Source organism: Clytia hemisphaerica, unplaced genomic scaffold (assembly GCF_902728285.1).
Source record: "Clytia hemisphaerica strain Z4C2 unplaced genomic scaffold, Clytia hemisphaerica genome assembly, whole genome shotgun sequence".
NCBI classification, from domain to species: domain Eukaryota; kingdom Metazoa; phylum Cnidaria; class Hydrozoa; order Leptothecata; family Clytiidae; genus Clytia; species Clytia hemisphaerica.
Genome location: NW_027103562.1, coordinates 636996 through 659107, shown reverse-complemented (window position 1 = coordinate 659107; position 22112 = coordinate 636996). Strand labels below are relative to the sequence as shown.

Genomic DNA, 22112 nt, shown 5'->3' with positions numbered 1-22112 from the left:
GTATTAAAAGGAGTAAGAAGTCGTCTCGGACGACGCCGGGACGGCTAGTGATACAGAAAAGACGAAATAAAAAGGAGAGGAAAGATAAAAAAAGAGAGACCAAATCTTTTTTCTTCTATAGAAAAAGTAATGAAATTGGAAAGGCTGATAGAAAAAATTCGAATGACCCTTCCATTGGACGCCAAATAAAAAGGGATCCTTGATTTTGGTTATCTGATAGTCCGATGGCGGATTGGCGGCCGCCCACGCTAAAGCTCTAAAGGAGCGGGGGGTCAATTGAAAATTTTCCCGACCTTCAGAGCTTTAGCGTGTCGGATGAAAATTTCACCACCTGTGTCCCAGATAATGGTTTTGGTCAAACACAAACAATCAGATCAATTTTGAAAGTCCACAGAAAAAGAAAAGGTATCAAACTAATTCTAATAACTTTTTCTGGTAAAACAGCCAAAGAACAATTTCAATATAGCTATAAACACACACATGTTGGGCATAGGTCAACTACTCTCTCCTAAGGCAGCGAACAACCTACTTTCAGTTTCAAAAGTTTTTTTTTTAGTAAAAAGTCGGAGATTATTGATGTTTCACAGAGAGGTGCTACCAAGGGGTATTTCGGGTCCCATATCTTCCGAAGAACTTTTCTGTTTGCCTTGAAATTTGACAATCTTCTTAACCTAAGAAAGGTTGAACTTCCACTGGTGTAAAAATGAACGTCATTAGCATAAGCTCAATCTTTTAAATCGCAAATTTAACCGCTAAAAATTGCGAGTTTTTTAACCAAAAATACATTCAAAATAGCGCTTTTGATCCTCTAAACATGAAAAAAAAATTTAAGAAGTTAGAGGCATTCTTGTTTCCACTGCCAATTGTATCTAGATACCCTTCAATTGGTTGAAAAGAAAAATTGATTTTTAAGTTTTGCCGAAAAAGCGCAAAAATTATCTTATGGCTAAGAGAGAAATTGACAAAACATCTTTTTCCTTTTATGAAGTTAGTAATTTATTTAAATATACTAGTAGAATGCTGAGGTGCTTTATAAAAAAAGGTCTAAAAAAGGCTAAAAGGTCTAAAAAAAGAAAGAAACAAAAATAAAATTTTACACTACTTACAATTATCAAATTAGAATCTTCACTAAAAAATTGATTTGTAATTTACGAAATGTTACAAATTCTGATGCCATGTTGAACAAGATTGGCTCGGTGTGGCACCTTCTCTATCAATACCAGTCTTTACTCGAGTACAAAGTACGTTGCATTATAGCCATCTTTGAAACATTGTAATTGCGTCATAATTCGGGATGAGCTGGAGTTTTTACAAGATACTTCACTAATTGGTCATTTAAAGTGATAGAGATGACGCGTTCTTTAGAAAAAGTAATAAGATTCTTTTATTACATCTTAACGACCAACCAAATCAAATAAGAGATTGTAAAAACTCCAGCTTGTCCCCATAATTCTTATTGACGTCATCAAACATCAAATATTTCGTCAGTTCATCCGGTCAAGGCAATCTTGTTCAATGACACATTTAACCTAACAATGCTGCTTTTAGGGTTTCAGAGCAGGAATATTCGTTGATTATGTAGATATCCAGCACTATTCGTCTTGCTCATCTCCTATTCTTTGAAGGATTTGTCTGTAAATTTTAAAATTGTCAAAATTAATTCTACACGGATTTCCCGATGTATAATACTAAGAAAAATACAATCCTTTTTAGAATTTTCCCATTTCAGCCACTCTGGTTCATTAAATTTAAAGACCCGACGAAGCTACGATTGATTCTCTTTGATGGGAAAGGAAGTCTGTTATCTCCCATTTTAAAAGGCGGAATTCGAACTATTTCTACCTATTTTCATGGTTAAAACACATACAGCATCTTAATATTTCCCTTTCTCTTGCCTGGAAATGATCCAAGATTGACTCTAAACTCAATGCGTATTCTAACAGCCCTGACTAATCCAGGCTCCGTTTCTTATATACCCAAGGCCAAGAGTACTTTATGCATACTAAATTTCGCAAAGGGATGACTTGTCAGTTTCTGCTACGAGTTGGAAAAGGATGACTTACTGGAGAAGCTTTTTCGTCGAATCTGATTCTTCTTTAAGTTTATCGAAACGAGACTCCATTTCAGCTTTCATTTCTGCATAAAGAATATGAACAAAGTAAGGTGGGTTCGTAGTTTTGAAAGCCAAAATTCACTAGTGTTCTTAACATACATTATAAAGGTCTTCACTGGTCTGGAAGGCTTTTGTTTTGTTCTATTGTTAAAAAATGGAGATTAGTACCAAAAGCGATTTATTTTGCTAACTTTTTTATCATGTGATTAGAAAATAGACCATTGTCAAGAGGAGATTTTGGTAACGTGATCAAAAAGTATGCAAATCGCAACCAGTCTTTTTTTTGTAACAAAAGAAAATTGAACAAAAAGCTAAAACAATACATTGCCAGACCGGGGTTTTTATAATGACTATGGTCTTAAGAGCATGGTAAATCTTACCTTTTTGATAAAAAATAAATTTGAAGGAAAACTGTGGCCACAGGAGCTTCTCAAAGTAAAACTTTCGATGATAATCAAAGAGGTTACACTTTCAATTTCTGAAAAGGGCTCGGCAATGAAAGTGTTAACACTAAGTCCTATAGCACAGAAAAACGTAAGCTAAAATCAAGAATCAGTCTTTACCTTCCATCCGACTCTCCATACTAACTTCAGTACGCTTTTTCAAACCCTCTTGTAGTTTTCTGAAAGTAAAGTGCAAATTTGTTTAACAAAATTAATAATCAAACCATGATAATTCATAAGCAACTACTTTCACAATTTTTAAGGATCCTAACTTTTCATGACGTGAAGTATTTTTATTCAAAAAAATCATAAACAAATTTGTTTTATAAAGAAGTAGATACTGTTTAACTGCTTACTCTCAAGTACCTAATAGCCGTCCCCCGCTAATTAATTTTTCGAAAATTTTCCACCCATGACATTCCTATTCCAACCCCCAACCCGCTTATTAATTTTTGAGGTTTTTTCCAACCCACCCCCGCTTATTCCAACTCCTTGGCTATTAGGTAACCGAGAGTACAAGGAAAACTGTTTAATTTCACCACGAGGTAAATTTGCCCGTTTTATGGTTCAAATCTGGGAATACCAGCAATACAGTAGAATCTAGACCGTGGTAGCCCACGTTTACGAACGGAGTTTTCAAAAGAAAGGAACTTATTTCAATGCCAATTTTTGCAACCTACACAACTTGATACCAAACAACTTCTACATGACTTACTTGATTGCTTCTCTAGATGATTGTCTTTCCGTCTTTAGCTCATACCAATCAGTCAAGATATCTAAATAAAAAAGTCAATTTCCCAGTTTAAATGCCAAACCTGATTACCTTATTTTTTGGCTAGTGCCGGATTAAAAAGACCGACTAAAAAGTGCCAAAAAATTGACTAAAAAGTAGCGTAAATAGTTTAATCAAGGAACTTTAATAAATATCTTTTTAATATCTCTTTTATTTAAGTTTCTTGGTTTGATGACCTATTTTACCTTTAAGTAGTTTTAAGTGTGATTAGGGGCCGTCCACATAGTACGTCTACGTACGAACTAAAATGTTGAAAATCGAGTACCCCTCCCCCCCCCCCCTGTACGCTACCCTCTGGTAAGTACGTACTTTTTCATAGCCCCCACCCTCGGTTGAAGAAAATTTCAAATTCAAATCGTCTGGTTCGAACCTTTATTTCGGGCCCCTATTTCATACAGGAAACTCAATGTTTATTAAGAAACTTTTTCTTTACCTTGATGCGTATGAGAGGCGTGAAAGTCGATAAAAAAAAAGCAAAAAGGGCTATGAAAAAATGTTCTCTGCGTATTTCCTTTGACCCGTCCCCTACCCCTGTACTCGCTAGGGGGGTAGTGCGTACGTACTATGTGAACGGCCCCTTATAGGAGATGAAAATCATCATCATTTTAAGGAACGCACTGATTTTACGGAACGCACTGATTTTACATTAAATCCCCAGAAATTTACGAACAGAAGTAGGACATTTCAATGTCAATTTAAGCCAATATTTAGTATTTTGAAGCGTGTTCAGTGCTTTTTACAAGTCATTTTCTTACGGCCCTTGTTGGCTCATTATAAGGCAGTGGCAGAATGGGACGGGTTTAAAATGGGTAAAAGGGATAATAATGAATGAAAATCTGGAATTCGAATAGTCGATCTTTTGTTATGTAGGACTAGCATCCTTCTCTAATACAACTTTTCGACCGTAGCCGCCAATTGTCGCGCGGGCATTTTTTTGTCCGTTTTACCACCCTAAAATCGCCCCAGTCTTTTTTTATTTTCGCATCTATAGACAATAGAAAAAGGTGTAAAAATGGATTGGATCAAGTAAAGGGACTAAATAATAAAGTGGCATGCGCCTAACCGCGTGACTACGGTCGAAAAGGTGTATTGCAAAGGATGATCTTCCAAAAATGAGAGATTTCCCCTAACGAGGACAAAAATATTATTCTGAAGACTGTTTTGAAATACCTTGAATCTCCCCCTCATCAGTTATGTGATCTCCCTCGATGTAGCTGTCGATTCGGAAATTCTGATAAATGTAAACGAAGAAATAAATAAATTTGTTGATTAAGGCTTGGGGACACGAGAGGTTTTTTTCGCGTTGGTGCAATGCAACATGCTCCATCCCACCAACCTGAAACGCTTTCTCGTGTATACACCTCATTTTTCTTTCTACCAATAAAAGTGAAATCTCACTTTTGTCCCAGGGACAAAATCAGCGTGTCTTTTGGGTATTTTCCTCACTTTTTGTTCTGCCCCACGAAACAAAAAAAGAAACCATGGGATACGCACTTTTTACTTGCGTTGGTGATAGAGCATGCTGCATTGCACCAATGCGAAAAAAACTTCTCGTGTCCCCAAGCCTTTAGAGTGGAATAAATTTCATAGCCATTTGAGGCTACAATGATTTAATGGAATATTTTCATAGCAATTTTGGGTAAAATCTTTTGGTTTTTGTAAGATTGTTGGCAGTAAGAGTTATCCATTTACATGTCTCGCTCTTTACCCCTCTAAAATCTATGACTAAGTTATGGTCAGGTAATGTTAATCGCTAAGTGAGCACAAACACCTACAACTTGACATCAAAAGGACTGCTAAAACCTTCTTCACTCGTACATTGTTTGACATTAAATAGATAGATATTTCTGTTCAAAAAGGTAAACCAGTAGCGTTCTCAGGGATTTCGAAAAATTTGGGTTTTTATGACAAAGTAATTATCTATTCATAACATTAAAAGATAATTAATTCGTAACAACAAAATTGTGCTCTCCTTTACAAATTTTCCGACACCCCTGCGAGAACGTTATTACTGGTAAACCCAGAAGAATCAGAAATTAATAATGAAGTTTCTTACCCTCCAAACAAAACGGCTTTTCTCAATCTTACAAATGTATTTAGCTTTGGCAATGGCACTTTCCACTCGTGCATTGTCCGCAGCTTTCTCATAACGTGCACTGATCTGACCGATCAAGATATTGCTCAGAACCACGATAATGGCTGCCATATTCATTAGTAGGAAAATTATAAGGTAAGGTCTGAAAAAAAAAATTACTTGAATACTACCATGACGATATTTTGTTCTCCAAAACCTTTTATTTCTAACCCCTAAAATCAAACAAAACTGTTCCCTAATTCATGATATTCATGACGTAATGTTTTCTACGGAAATTCATGATATTCATGACGTAATGTTTTCTACGGAAAGTCCCTGGTTTTTGCCAGTAGTGGCAAATTTTATACAACTTTTATCTAGTTCAAATTTGCCACTACTGGCTAAAACCGGGGTTTTTCCGTAGAAAACATTACGTCATGAATATCATGAATAGTAGTAGTGGAAAATTTAAACTAGACAAAAGTTGTAAAAAATTTGCCACTACTGGCAAAAACCGGGGTCTTTCCGCAGAAAACATTACGTCATGGATATCATGATTGGACACATTTTTATAAAAGTCCTCAAAGCACGTCATCTAAACAGGGTCTAGAATGATTGAAATAAGATTAAAATTGTCTGTTCAATCAATAGATATTCAGTTCCTAAGATAATTGCATAGGTTTTTGAGGCTGAAATATCAAGTATACAAGTCACAAAAATTTGGCATAAATTATGATGATTTTACTTTATGTAAAAATTTGTCCGCTTGTTTTGGGACACACTGTATAAAGCTCTATAACCGAATTATTGCGAAAATGACTGGTTCAAAAAGCTTTTTGAGGATGTTATTATGGGAATCATTTATAAAGGAAGAGGAATAAAAACCCTTCCTTCACACATAGCTAGAAAGAATAAGGTATTACGTATAGACACCATCATAGTCATCAGCAAACTCTTTTCCCTCAGCCAGTGCCCTTGTTTCTCTCAACATTGTTGACCAGAAAGTTAACGTGTCATTTTGACCGTCAACTCTATGAAATAAAAAAAAAAACATTTTCTGGTTAAAAAAAATTTTGTGGTGTCAAAAAGGCTCTCACTCATTAAGCACCCATTTCCCTCCTTCGGGTAGCAAGTTTCTCTAATCAAAGTAAAAAAGACATCATGAATTTTGCCCTTATGTATTACAGGGGGGGGGGTTCAGGGGGTACCCGATTCCGTAATTCCGTCAATTTTTTCTCCAATTTCCGTCTCACCGTCTTAAATTGAACCAAAATTCCGTCACCGTAAATTCCTTTGAAATTCAATATTTTTGTCGAAAATTCCGCAAATTTTGAAAATCTTTTACCAATTCCGAAATTCCGCAAATTTTTTTGCTAAATTCCGTTTTTCCGCACTAAAATTGTCAATTTTTCCGTCTCCGTCAGAGAACCCAATTTCCGTAACTCCGTCTAAATTTTCGCCAAATTCCGCCACTCCGTCCGAAAAAAGGGCCGATTCCGCCCCTCCGCCAACCATGAAACCCCCCCCCCCCCCCATTACAATGATGTCAATACTGAACGAAACGAACCAAAGTGAACCAAACAGGTTCCACATGGACCCGTAGCTCAATGGTATGCCCGCGAATGGCATGGTTGTGAGTTTGAGTCTCGCCGAATCCGATGGTTTTCCAACAGTTCTGGTGGCAGGTCCGAAGACAACATGAGAGCGACTGTATTCACTTCATTGTAAAAAAAACATCAAATTATATCTAACAAAAATGACAGATTTAGGCCGTTAGCCACCAAAATGAAAAAAAACTTACATTTTTCCACCATCGGATTTTTCGGATTTCAAAGCCAAGAAAACAGCTCCAGTAAAAGCAACCATAAGGACAGCAAAGAATTGAAGGAAAGTCCAAACATCTTCTTTCAATAGGTAGAAAAAAACCTTTGCGTAATTACCGACTCTAAAATGAAAATATCAGGTTATCGGTGATTACTAAGAGACACGGCTTTCTTCCCTTAAACGTCTATTCCGAAATCTTTCAAGATTTCGCCATAGAATTTCCAAGTCATGTTATACACTGCAATGACATAGACGCTTTTTCATATGATACATGTTTTTTTTATAAGCAAATGTCTTCCCCTTGGTCAGGCTCGAATATGAATAAGCTTTCAAAGCATCCATGCAGAGCATGTTATATGCTTGAATTATTATGCTTGTAATTCACGCAGCCCAATTTTTTATAAAACCTCAGAAATTTTGTTAACATTCGATCCAAAAAGCGTTTAAAATTTTGGAGCATTGGCTAGTCTTGGATTTTTTTTACTTGAACAGAAAAAATTTACCACATGAAAAATATTTCAGACTGGCGTATATGCTTATGTTATGCTTAGGAAATCTACAAATCTGAGCCTTCATAAAAAAATGCATGTAAATTAGAATCTCCTTGTTTAATACTGAAAGAACTTTTAAAGCCAACGAAAATTTGAAAAAAATTAAGAAACAGCTCAACCTGAGCCAAAATTTACTGGTTCTTATAAAAGAAAAGCGTGTAATATAGATCATTGATGATCCATCATCACTTACTCGAATGTGGAAAAGAACTTTAAGACTCGGATGAAGTTGAGAATAAACGCAGCCGACGCAACTCCATAGTAAGCTTTGTATTCTCCAAATATGTACAGGGGAATTAACGTGTATATGGTAAGGATTCCAAAGATATCCACCAAATTAAACCAATCAAGGTAGTCGCGCTTTTCTCTAAAATAAAAAAACACAATCAAAAAGTGAATTAAAGGTTTTGTTTTTACATAAATGTTCCCATTTCATATCAGACACGTATTTCATATCAGGACTGTGTCTGCCTATTGTTACATTATGCTGATATCAGCAAAAAATGTTTTTCTTTTGCATAAAGTTTTGCCAACGAAGATAATTCTTACTTTGACATTTGATCAATTTCTTCTATTGTGTACAGAACATTGAAGATGACAACTATAATCTTGATCACTTTATCAACTGTAGGGTGCCAACTTTCACTCCAGAATAATCCAAGAGCCAACATCAACAGGAAAAAGAGGTAAAGACCCAAATATTTGCTAAAACAAAAAGGATAAAGGTTACAAAGTGCACCTTAACGAAGTACATGAGACTATGGTATAAGATATGTAATGAAGTTAACGCCGGTCTCCACTTGAGCGCGCTGCAATCGCACCTTTTGGCTTCAATCCTTTTTGCTTGGAAAAAAGATTACGTCATAAAAATGTAGTGCGCGCTCGGAAAAAAATTGAACACACAGTGGAAGCTTTGATCGAAAAAGTGCGGTCACAGCGAGCGCAAGTGGAGACCGGCCTTTAGACTCGAACGAGTTCATCGCGTCCGTTGTGTCTTATGTTTTCAATACTTTTGTTTCACCAATAAAGCACGAAAAGGGATGAAGCCAAGAACACTTACAAAATTTGAATTTTTCCGAATTCCTCCCATTTCCTTTTGACCAAAACGACTACGGTCGGGTGCGAGATTGCACTCTAGATGAAAAAGAATATGTCAATTAAAAAAAATCAAATAAAAAAAAATAAACAGGGTGGTGCTTAGTTGAAAAGAAAGGAAGTGAATTTGACTTTAAAAGCTCATAAGTAGAGAACAAATTGGTCAAATTTAAAAAGTGATAGCTCAAATTTTAAGTTAGGATATCTACTTTTTAAATATCTAAACTCCAAGCACTTTAGGACATTTGTTCGGCCTCAAGACGTCGAGAAACGTCTGAACTTTTTCGTGGGTCACCCGGTATTTAAGCTGATTTAAGTTTCTATAAATTAGGGGGGGGTGCAGGTCAGGAGTCCACCTGAGCGACGTTTCCGTCTAATGTCTAATCACATAGAATAGCTACCCGCACTTTCACAAAAAAATACCTTTTTAGTTTTTTCGTTTGTCACCAAGAGTTGTAGCGGTGATGATTCGAAATGATCAAACCCTTTTTCCTTTGGTGAGTTTCCTACAAAAAGTAAGTAAAAGATGAAAAATAAATAACTAACATTATATTGAAACAATCGAGATGATGATGTCCAAACGAAAGTACATCATGGCAAATGATCCATGTATTTCATCGACGCAAAGCTTGCAGCTAGGAATAAAAGTTTCGTTTGTAAATTTTTTCACAAAATATTGATTCCTAACATTTGGTAAATCTTTAAAAATTTATATATATTCCCAATAAAAAATTAATCAACTATATAGTACCTGCTTGATCACTATCCAGTATATTGTAATAAAAGTGGTACGCAGTTGGGTCTTCCTTCAATTTACTCCAGGTTTCGTCAACTTTTCCTTTCTCAACTGGTATGAATGGCCAATCAGGATTAATACAACAATCAAGTACTTGAATAGCTGTTTCCTGTCAAAGCGAGTAGGTTATAATATTCACCCATAAAATTTCATTAATTTAACGAATAACTAAACAAACACTTTGAAAACAATTTTGAAATTGTTAATTGTTAATTGAAACTATTATCAAATTAAACGTTCGCAAAGTTAATCTGCTCAAAACTTTGCATACCCAGGACTTAATTCATGATATTCATGACGTAATGTTTTCTACGTAAATACCCCGGTTTTTGCCAGTAGTGGCAAATTTAAACTAAATGAAAGTTGTATAAAATTTGCCACTACTGGCAACAACCAGGGTCTTTCCATAGAAAACATTACGTCATAAATATCATGAATAAACCTAAGAAATCAATCAATTCATTAAGTTATCGGCTGAATCAAACAATATTTCACCGTCAAAACAGTTTCAGTTTCACAGTTTTTCTAGTTTTATTTTCTGATTCAAATTGAGGTTTTTTTATAAGAACAAACTATAAGAACATAGGGCTTTGATAGCCAAAATGTTAGGAACAAGTTAAGAACATTTTAAGGCTTTGCGGACTCTAGAACACCGAATTTCATAGGAAAATGGACAAAAATATTCTAAAAATGGCGAAAATAAGAACGTGTTAGAACATTTTTAGGCTTAAAATACAAGAAGTTAAGAACATCCCAAGGCTTTAAAAATTTTGGATGTTCTTTAAAAAAATCGTGTACCTCCATTCTTTTATTGATAACTACAGCAAGACTGCATCGTAATTTCCCCTCTTCATTCTTTTGAAAAATCTCTCGAACCCTGAAATGAATTTAAAAATACAATATTCAATATAACCTATCCAGCCCTTTTCACTCACACCACTTTTAGCTTTTTAAACAATTCTATATAGTATAGAGACAAAGCGTTGGTATAAAATGGACGACTTTTTTCTAATTTGGCTGCACAGTAATTTCATGTCAATGTTTGGCAAAATCAAACGAATACACGAGTAGATATAAAAGGAGCTGATAAAGCTATTCTTAAAATTTCAGGACTAATAATAGCCTAGAAATCTAAGCTAGTTTGATTCAGTCACTAGGACAAATGTGATGGTAGGTTGTGACTGAATAACTAGTATTCCAAGACAAACTTTAAATCTGTAAATATAAGAAATCTTTAAAGCGTCGAAAACGCTATACTGTCATTAGTCGTGTGTCCTAGTGTTGTGAATACGGGCTTAGTTAACTAGGCTAGATTAATAGTTCAAAGTGTTTTTTTTTACATCCATCCAAGATTTTAAATTTTATTCTTAATTTTTTTTTAAAGACCAAATAAAAACGTATCAAATTTTAAGTACGTGTACCTGTACGGTTTCATTTTGCTTGCAAGAAAAGCTGCCGTTTTATCAAAGCATTTTGCGTACGCCATTTCAAAAGGTATTTTCGGTCCATTGTACGTTTTATCATCCGATGATTGCTCCTCGTGAGCTTTCACTACATTTTCTGAATAAAGATGTTGTGGATAATATTCATTGACGTAGATTTCACATAAGTCAATCAAATCTCTATCAGCAAGCATATGTAATAATGTCTGCTCGTCTGAAGTATCTTCCATCACCTCCCGGTATTTCCCAGTTTCCTTGTTTTTGGCAGCCTCCTCTTTATCGAGGTATAAAATTTTGGATCCAAGTTTTGTTAACTGAAAATAAAAAATAAAAAACAAGGTAAACAAACAAACAATCAAGGAGGGGGTTTATCTAACAAATCCTGCATTACTAAAAATAGACAAACAGAACGACAAATTTTGCCGTCCACACACCCGACGGAAAGTGACTGTACCACCCCTACGGATTCATTCCTCTTTGTTTATCACGGAAATTAACTACATGTGGTTTAAACGAACGACAAATTACACATGCGTGTTAGTAATGCAGGAATTGTCAGTCGAACTCACTGCAAGACTGTATTTAGCATTATTTAATCTTTAATAGTAAAATTCAGGGACTTTTTAATTGAAAATGATCCCGTCGTGTCGTTATACACACTATAATTATAAATAGGCTGAATACCTGGTTGATAAAGCCCGAACGTTGTCTTCCTTCGATATCCGTTAAATTCATGTAATCATCGTGAATTTCCTTTAGTAAATGGTACATAGGATCTTTCCCTTTCTCTTGGCATTCCTTCATCAAATCTTCTGCTTGAACTGTTGTAAGAGCATCGTCCCATAATTTTCCTCCTCGATAAAGTTTATTGACCTGATATGATAGAAAATATGACAGGGAAATTGTTTTTTTAACAAACGAAATTACAATGAAAAATCAGTGGTATTTTCTTACCCTGATATATTAAGATTTAATAGCAATTCATGATAGGTAAGACAAAGGGTCAAGCAGTCACTCCAAAGCATTTATTTCAGCACTACCTGGTTTTCCTCATTCATTCAAAAAGACCAACTTCGTCCTCTTTAAAATTACAATATGTACTAATTTTCGATTTCGATAATTGGTGGTTCTTTCTTTGTTGAAAAGATACCTAAGTGTGCAGCAAGGGGGGTCATGTAGTTGGTACCAGACATCATGACGGTTGGTACCGTAGTGGGTCATATTTGATTTTTGGAATTTGCAGTTGGTGTACTATAAATTTCAACTCAAAACTCAATCGAATGGTACTTTTAAATGACTAAAATGCTCTGAAAGGTGGTGTGATATAAATTCTAAGTCAAACAAATGGTACTATTAGGGTACTAACTATGCTGTAAATAGCTTTTTACTATTTAGAGGCTTTATTTGTTTTACTCTCTGGACAAATCATGTCAAATCTTAAAAATCCCATATCAATGATTCATAGCGTCAGCCTGGGTTTAGGTCCCAGGCAAAAATTAGGTCCCCCTGAATTTAAGTTCCCCAAAAGATTTATGAATTTTTCGTTAGCCCCCAGGACTTTTGACCGTAGACACTTTCAAAAAATTGATCCAGTAAAAAAGGTTTTTCCAATGTAAATTGCATTCAGTTGTAAGTTTAAGATAAATAATTGTGCACACTTTTTACAAAAATATTGGGCCGCAGGCGAAAATTTTCAGATTCATGAGCTTCAATTTGAGTAATTGAAGCCAACTATTAAGCTGAATTATTTTAGCCCCCACTTTAAGTGATAAGATTTTAGCTCCCCCCAAGTACATAGGTCCCCAAAAAAAAGTGGTGTACTTCCAGCCCCCTCCTCTTTTGGGAAAAATTTAGGGTGGGCAGGGGGGCTGACGCTGTGTGATTGCATTCTTTTGACACCGTGTGGAGTTATTTAAAGATGTCATTTATGATTTTATGTTATGCTCTCAGCAGTTTTTTGTTTTTATTTAATGAATGTCTTATTAACTCTAGAATTGCAAAGTTTTCGCCCGTTGTTTGTCAAACCATACAAAAGTGATGATTATATTTCTGGGGCTTTAGACCTTGTATTGCTGGACTTTTTACTTTCCATGTTGGGTTTAGTGGCTTTGTACCATATGTTTTGGGCTTCTTATTTATCATTAATCAAAAAGAGAAAAATTACAGAGGTTAGTGTCAACCCCAGGGCTTCCTAGGGTACTAAATGGTTTCAAATAGTGATTACCTTGAGTGTCGGTCACTCCGGACCGCTAAAACAGGGCAGAAAAGGCCGGGTGGTGTCAAACTGCCAATGTCAAATGCATTTAGTACTTTGGGGTAATAAGTGCAAACAGGGGTGGTGTCAACTTGCCAATAGTCAAATGCACTTAGTACTTTGGGATACCAAGTGCGAATAGAGGCGGTGTCGACCTGTCAATAGTAAAAAACACTTAGTACTTTTGGGTACTAACTGCTGAGGGGTGGTGGGTGTACTTCCAAATATTCAATTTTGCAGTTAGTCATCATGATGTCTGGTACCAACAGCATGACCCTGTGGCGAAAAGATAGAACTAGGATCATCTTGCATCACAATTTTCAAACCTATCACTTGAGGAGACGTCAGTCATCAACTCAAATGAAGACTCACAGTACTCGTGGCATCCGTTAATGATACTATCAAGGAAAACCTCAATCAGTGGACTGTCATATATCACAAGGATCGATTCCACCATTTCTGAGATCAAGTCACTTCGCAATGATTTACGACTTTTGGAAATAGATATCAATCTTGACAATGATCATCAACTCATCAATTCAGCAAATCAGTCAAAAGCATCAATCATAGACTATATCCTGTCTGTACAGGACCACATTCAGAAGCTGGAGTTTGCTCACACTAAGGAAACAGCTCAAGAAGAACCAGGAAGGAGAGATCAATAATATTCACAATCGAGGATATCCAGCAACAGCTTATTGAAATAGAAGCTACTTTAACCAAAAACCTTGGCTATATGAAGACAAACCCCTGGCAGAAACCAATAAATGACTGATTGGCTCGAAAGGTATCAGTCCAGTACGAAAAGCTTCTTCAATCAATCACCAATAACTGACAGTGATGCACTACATGTCATCAAAACCATCAGGGAACATTATATCAAGTTAAACGCACTTAAAGCCAAATTTCATGATGATGTTGTCCATCAAGAATTCATTCATGGATCTTTCTCACAAGCATCAAATTGAAGATAAACTCTACTTAGGAGAGTCACTGTCTCGGATATACTGTCAATATATCCAACGATGATCTTACCTTGAAGCAGACTTGGGAAAGATTGTTAAAAAACTATAGGCGCTGTGGTATAGTGGTCATTGACCTTGGTTGCTGCACAGGCAACTGAGGCTCAATTCCCACTCGCAGCGGTTCACTTGGCAAGTGAATGAACCTTTGCTTGGGTCAACTGACGGGACACTAATTGAAAGCATCTATAGTTGCAAAAATGGGCCTGCTATAAGCCTCCTGTGACTCAACCAAATAGAAATAGAAATAGAAATAGAAACCTATCATTAACGCATCAGGGAGCATACATTATTTATAACACTTCCGATCCACAATGGCAAGAAAGTCACCATGTCAGGCATCTGCTTGGATCGAACCACTTCCAAGTTTCCAATTTATTGACTTTGAGAATGTCATAGCACTGACAAACTGACGATTTGGGTCATCTTTCCTGTTAGATCGAAGATCTCTGCTACCTCGGATGAAGAATATCTGTGAGTGAGAAGTTTGGAAGGTATGATGTTGACAGTGTTTTAATGGCTTCTTGCCACAACATTTCTTGGCGAAATTGAGTTGACCAATGTTGAGTGTTCGACGTGTATGGTCTCTCCATTGTCTGTGAGTTTCTCCAAAGGTTCAGTCCAATAAAAATCTTGCTGACCTTGGCACACGAAGAGCATTATGCATCAATTTGCTACAAACCCAAAAAATATTTAAAAATCTAATGAAAGATTTTTAATTATCATTTTGAGGCTGGGCTTAAAAAATTGTTGGTTTGCCGTCACCCGACCCTAGATTTTGGAGGTGGGTCGGTCGGTTGTAATTTTTTTTTTATTTTGGCGATTTATGAATTTTTTTTCCATGGAAGGGTTTTAAAACAGTTTGTTTACATTTAGGTAATTTTGAATAAATAACAGAAATGTTCGCAGGGAATTTACGATTCTTATGCTTGAGACAAACAATTAAGATACGAGTTTTGGTTTTTTATTGTTTGAAGTTTTTGAAGGAAAAAAAATCTTCTTTAAAATGGCAATAAATTTTTTTGGGTCGGCAGGTTTCGAGGTAGGGTCGGTCGGGTGACGGCAAACCAACAATTTTTTAAGTCCAGCCTGATTTAGGTGAAATTTTAAACACTTTTTTTCTCAAGTTCAATTACCTCAATATATCTAACATTTGAAATTAAATAACTTTTTTATTATGATTAAAAATTTTTTACTGTACTGTAAATCAAACTATTTAATTTGTCTTTGAAATTTAATTAGATTTTAGATAGATTTCATATAATTATACTTAAAATTAAATTTTATTAGATTTTAAATATTTTTTGGTTTTGCAACTTGATCAATGAAAATTTCCAATTATGAATTCTCTGACGAAGTCAACATCAGTCAGTTCATTTAAATCACATACAGTATCCCAAAAGTTAATGATGCCCTCAAAGATTATCAGATTATTTCCACTCCTTCACAAAGGTTGTCTGAAATCATCAACTACGTCATCCGATTTTGCAAGAATGCATGAAAAAAACTTTGAAAACAATCTAATTATACAAACATATCAACCAACTTGTCAGACGACGAGATTAACGAAGCAGAAAGTAACTTCTTTAAAATTCTTGTCAACACACAGGAGTCGGAAAACCATCAGAGAGATACTCCAGCTTTCAGAGTATGTGAGGGTCGCCCCAAGGAAAATTTCCAACATCAAAACTATCCACCTGAGATGCTATTTCCACCACAAAAAAAAGCCAGAAAAACTTGTGAAATTAGCTAGTTTTCAATGATTTTGTCCCTGATAGGTAGATAATATCAAAATTTTGCCCATGTCCTTTAAAAGTGAGCAATCTCTGCCCCCAAGATCTGGACAATTTCTGCCATATTCTGTAAACTGGGAGATACTTATGTTGAAAAAGGTATACTATCGAATATGTTGTTCTATTCTATTCTGATCAAACTAATCTGCAAGAGTTGTCAAATGAAGAAATTTCTAATAAAGAAATCAGTCAAAATTTAAAAGAAAAGGAAATGAATTGATGACTTACTTTTTTCCAATAGAGTTTGTTTGAATCATCATGATGGAAGGGATTAATTTTGAAGTTCTCATTTGATGATGGAGGAATATCAAGGGCTGTTTGTGGTTCATTCTTCTGATCCATTAGTGGTATACTGTCTTTGGTACTATTATACATCTCTCAAAGAGAATTACTATTCATCTGTTTCTAGAGAACTCTAGGTTGAGTTGAAAGGAGCTTGCAAATATGTATGGTGTAACTTAAAAGTCCTTGATTTGATCCTTGGTCCTTGATCCTTGGTCAGTTTTGTTTACTTCCGGCCAATTCCGGCATAATTTTCCGTGATCCGGACTAAATATTTTTCGTATGGAAATTTTAAGGACCATACTTGCGAAATTCTGCGATCTCTCTTTGGCGAAATTCTGCGATTTCTCGCTCTTTTATCTTTGCGATAAAAGAAAGTAAGATGGCTAAAACCTCGTAAAAATTATTTCTTACAAAAATGATTGATTTTTTGTTCTCTGGATTTATTTCAGGGCCGTGTTAACCATTCATGCATTAATAAATTATCAAGGATATTACATCAGCTATTTAAAGAAAAGTAATAATTATTAATCAAAGATTAGGAAATAATTAATATATGATGCATTGATTTAAATAATGCCAACACTTGATTGGCCGAAAAATACACGAACTAAAGTAAAAGTGGTTTCATAGTTTTTGACTCTTGGTATCATTCAAGAAAAAGCATTTAAATGTTCGCTTATATCGTCATATCCGTTCGTCTCCTGGTCATCACTCTTTAATGCCACTTTAACAACATTTTCAAACCCATCTAAACATTTTGGAAGCTCTACGTTTGCATTATCCAGGCTCACCAAAAGAAGTTTCGAGTTAGTATTACCTATCTCATGGTGAAAGAAATTTTCTAAAACTTCTCGTGTCCCATGGCTATCTTCGTTCAAAGGGTCGGGTATACAATCGCTTCCTCTACCGTTATTCAAAAATTCCGCAGATCGGCTCGACATTAAAACGACGACAGCTTTGGCTTTTTTCAATGTCTCTTCCAATTTCAATTTAACATTTTCACCCGGCTTTTTCAATTTGTTGACAGTCAAGGCAACTTCATCTTCGATATCACCAATAAAGTTATTATTAAGACTCGTAACGCTTTTTGAAAGTTCTTTGTCCAGACATAAAAGAAACGTTTTCTTTGGCATTTTTGTGGGAACAGCAGCCGCGGTCGTCTCCGAAACTTTAGCTATGAGAAAAAAAATGTCCGGTTAAATTGGTCAAATAGAAAATAAAGCGCAAAATAATTAAGTAGAGTAACTCTCTCGATAAAAGAGATCCCTTATTATGCGAACACTTTCCCACCTTTGAACCCTTAATGTTTTTGAGATGTGTAATATAAACTGTAGACGCATCAGAGGGTAATGCACTTACATGGTTTGTCACCCATATCCTATTATACAGCCCAAACCCGTTTTTTTTCTTTTGTTGTTATAATAGCTACAAAATACCAAACAAAAATAATCACGTACTTGAAAATACGCTATAAATATAATCTCTGATTCGATTATTTCAGTGATGTTATAATATGTATCAAAAGATATTTTTCATGCCACTCCTTCCAGTTCAAATCATTTAAATTCAAAACAACTGAATATCTTCTCAAAGTTTACAAAGTTTATAACTTGACAAGACATAGTCATATCAATAAAAGTCAAAGTTCTTTTTAAAGCTTGGCTATAAACACATATTGACAAAAAGAAACCCATACTAAAAGCACTGTACAAGCGCACACAAAGCAACATTATCATCGAAATTGGAAGGACAAATTGATATTCAATGAACCGTTTGTTTATAAGTTATTCAACAAAACAATTTTGTATTCTTGAGAGCTTTTAAGCGGATTGTAATTGCAGCCACCTAGTCCCGAGGTCTCTCGCTCTCCCTCTCCATTGTCCGAAACTAGGCCCCAGGGCCCTCTTTTTGTGCGGTACATTGACGTCATTTGTTATGTCAAATCCGCCTAGCAATTACAAGTGGTTTGTAAATCGCCCGCGCAGCGTGATTATTTGCGCGCGAACTATGCGTTATAAAGCCTCTGTCGATACTTGTAGTAAGATTACTTGCGTATCGATACTTGTAGTAAGATTTTCTTTTGGGTTTAAGGAATAATGTTTTCAAATAAGTTGGGTACACCTCCGATCATAAGGTTTTCTTCATCATTAATGTCGTTGATAGTGTCATAGAGTTATAGAGTTTGGCATTAAAAACAGCCCCTGAATTTTCTATTGCTTAAAGGTTATGAAATAGGGTTATTATTTTAGGGTTACCTTAAACGTGTGTTTATATGCTATTATTATTCAAACTTTAATGAAAAGGCTTTACAAATAAATATACATAAAGGCAAAAAGCACTGAACGCGCGTATTCCCTGATTTACGCACTTTCCGCACAAAGACAATCAATCTGCTTCGCCGCGCGCTCTGTTAAAATCTGGTCTGCAAATTACAATTCTTAATTTGAACGGCTATCTCCGTAGTTTTTAGCTTCCGATGTTTGATGTCCCCGCCCCCTTCTCAGCGCGCGTTCAAATTTTTTTTTGACTGTTCGCCACTTGTCCGCGCGCGGGGAAAATTGTTTTTTTGTCGCTAACGTAACCGGATTTTGTAACTAAGGGGTTAATGGGTGTGTGGTGTGTGCTTTATGACATTGGAAAACCTCTAGCCAGTATTCAGCTCTTGTTACAATTTAATGAAATACATTGAATTTGCCTTGGCTCGAAATGTGACAAGCTAAGTGGATAGTAACTAAGTGAGTGAGTTAAACGGCTCTAATAATGCACTCTCGCGAGGTGAGCCATGACCGCTGATGATACGATCAAATGTTAAGAATTTACTACTGTAGCGTCCAAATGTCATCAAATATGCGTGTAACTTTATATTGTATGGTATACCTGAGAGTACATTGACACAATAATGAATATCGTTTTAGTTCTATAAAATACAGGGTTCCCGGATTGTCGGTCTAAATTGAGCTTGAATGAAGACCGCGGGTCATTTCACTATCTTATGAACTATTTACTATTTACGTTAATGTTTATCAAAGTAATAGTGTATGGACCTCAACAATGCTAGGATTCTTCTCGTCTCATCTAGTGAAAAGAATTTCTTTTGGAGGAAATCTAGCATCGTCTATCTACAACAATGCCCTAGGGGCAGCATAGGAAAACATCAGAATATCACATAGCAGGCACAATATTACCAAGACGCATGTTTTTGATGGATAAAGTCTAGCTCTAGGATTTAGTGTACGTGAATGTAAGAGGTTTAGTTACAAAGCATAATCTCGAATGAAAGTATAGATGGTGTTTGGGATAAAAAATCCTCTGGAGATTTTTAATATTATCATACACAGTAGCATGACAGTAGTATGAAAGTTACATTATTTGTAAATCTTTTTTGCTCTTTCCGCGCCGACTGAGGAGGCAAAAGTTATTACACTATTTTTGTAAAAAGGATTTTCTGCCATTTTGTATTTTTATACATTACAACAAAGAATTCCGACACAGTAATTTGATGTTGTTGACATAATGAAACTGTGAAGGGAGCAGTGGGAGATTAATAAGTATTCTGCAGTAAGTGGATTGAGATTAACAATGGGGTCTTAATTAAATGAAGCACATTTTTAATTGCCATGTCCTCAATATCGGTATCAATTTTTTTATATGGAAAAGAATACAAATTCATATTATACAGTATATACAGTGAAGGAAAAGAAATACTCTTTTTTACAAGAACCAGCAAATTTTCGTTTGTTCTTATCTTTTTGATACTTGTAGCTTTAAAATTCCAAAAACAAAAAAATCTGACATTTTGTTTTTGAATTACGTAATCTTACGCATTCGAAAAGTAGACAATGCCAGGGTATTATCTAGACGATGCTATCGTCCGATTAGAGGGTCAGTAAACGTGGGAAAATATATATGCGAGAGTCAGGGCGTATCAAAAAAAAGTGATGGTAGAGTTTGAGACAAACGTAAACGCCCACGCCAATGTTTACTCCGCCCCGAACAGCAGATGAATATTGTTTCAGTATCTTTCAATAATTTATCATATTTTCAGATAAATCTTGAAATATTTCTATAGGATAGTTTGGTCTCCAAGTAAAGACAGTGAAACGAGGATACCCTCTAAAGACTTTCCTTCTTCTATGATTCTTGGATGGAATCTGGGGAGGCTTTCGATTCAAAAACGACCGTACGTGCGATCCAAAATCAGGCTTTAAGCTGGACCCATAGAATTTAGCCAAAGTTGAGTAAATCTGGACGAAAAATCTACCATTACAGTGCGGCTCAGGTAAGTTATTGCATGTCTAAAAAACCTGAAAATTACCATAATTTTTGAAGGCCATTAGCCGGCAGAAAATGAGCAAACCAATGATTTACTAAGAAGGATACCATGATGAATTTTCTGTAGGGGTGTTACCTAATTGTTTACGCCCTCATTTTCGTGAAAAACCGCAAAAACCAAAAAGTGCTGACGTCAGCAAAACTTGTTTTTCAAATAACTCCAGTTTGGCTAAAGGTAGAAACATGAAATTTGGACTCAAGTTGCACATCATTGAAAGAATCATTTTGCGAAAAAAAAATTTGAAATTTTGCTGACATCAGCACTTTTTTTGCAAAATTTCGTATTTTGCTGATTTCTGCTGACGACAACAAAATTTTGAAAAACTTTTTTTTGCAAAATGATCCTTTAAATGATATACAACCTTGGTCAAATAATTGAAGAATTTAGGATTTTTATAAAACACCCCTGTCTCACAACCCCGGTGGAATTTTTTTCTTCAGTGGGGATAAAGATCCCTATCGAAATCCAAAGTTCCAAAGTTAAAAAACCCAGTGGGGATGGTTTTGAAGTGCAATTTCGAGACATTGATTTTCGAGTAGGGATGAAATCAAGGTCAATTTCCAAGTGGGGCTAAAATTCCAGGGTATTTTCCCGCCGGGGACCAAGTTTTTGCCTAATTTTCCGGTTGGGATGGGGTCCCAGTGGGTCTGTGACACAGGGGTGTAATAAAGAAAGTTCATAAATCAAGAACAGTTAAAAACACAGATCGCTAAGCAGAAAGAAAATGTCAGGGCTTACCTTTTTTGAAATTTCTTCTTTTTGTTTAGATCGATTGGAACGCCAACACTACTACTACCAACATAATTTCAAATTCCACACCCACCAAAGTGAAGATTTTTTCTTCTGTTTTGTGTCAAATAATAAAACCCATGTTAACTCTAACAGTGAAAAATAAAAAACGATAGATTTGAGACTACTGAGATGGAAGAAATTGAAGAAACCAAATATTTATCTAACCCCATCTTTGCTAAAATTCTTTCCAAACAAAAACTTTTTCGCGAAAAAATATAATAACTCGACAGATTGAAAACAAAGTATTTAAACACCTTTTTTTTTGTATCACTCTATGATAAAAAGCTTCGACATCGAAGTATAGAAAAACGTAGTAGTAGTAGTTTAAGATTGACCTCTAACATGGGAAAAGCAAAAATGATTAAGCAAAATGTCGAAGAAATCAGGTGAATGAGAAGTTTGGTTTAACCTTGACTCGCCTTGACTAACATTTCAACCCCATGCAAGAAAATCGCTCATATCATAAACAGGATAGCTTTTTCAACGATACAAAATCTGCAAA

General features: G+C 35.5%; 1 protein-coding gene across 1 annotated transcript; it reads right to left on the bottom strand.

The window, feature by feature from the left end:
* Nucleotides 1-982: 982 nt before the first annotated feature.
* Nucleotides 983-21696, bottom strand: LOC136800627 (uncharacterized). Its single transcript, XM_067057273.1, has 19 exons — nt 21557-21696; nt 16429-17659; nt 11816-12004; nt 11111-11445; nt 10488-10566; nt 9645-9798; nt 9317-9399; nt 8859-8932; nt 8348-8503; nt 7992-8165; nt 7225-7368; nt 6347-6454; nt 5406-5586; nt 4520-4580; nt 3272-3332; nt 2677-2735; nt 2064-2136; nt 1462-1632; nt 983-1299 (listed from the first exon to the last, which is right to left on the bottom strand). Exons 2-18 carry the CDS (start codon nt 16573-16575, stop codon nt 1593-1595), a joined length of 2118 nt encoding a protein of 705 aa, XP_066913374.1. The 5' UTR covers nt 16576-17659; nt 21557-21696; the 3' UTR covers nt 983-1299; nt 1462-1592.
* Nucleotides 21697-22112: the final 416 nt, after the last annotated feature.

Excerpts from the sequence above, each read along its gene's own strand:
- LOC136800627 (XM_067057273.1), bottom strand. The coding sequence starts at position 16,575 with ATGTATAATAGTACCAAAGACAGTATACCACTAATGGATCAGAAGAAT. Across the intron at positions 2,137-2,676 it reads TATGGAGAGTCGGATGGAAG|AAATGAAAGCTGAAATGGAG; the intron begins GTAAAGACTGAT and ends TTCTTTATGCAG. Across the intron at positions 1,633-2,063 it reads TCGACGAAAAAGCTTCTCCA|ACAAATCCTTCAAAGAATAG; the intron begins GTAAGTCATCCT and ends TAAAATTTACAG.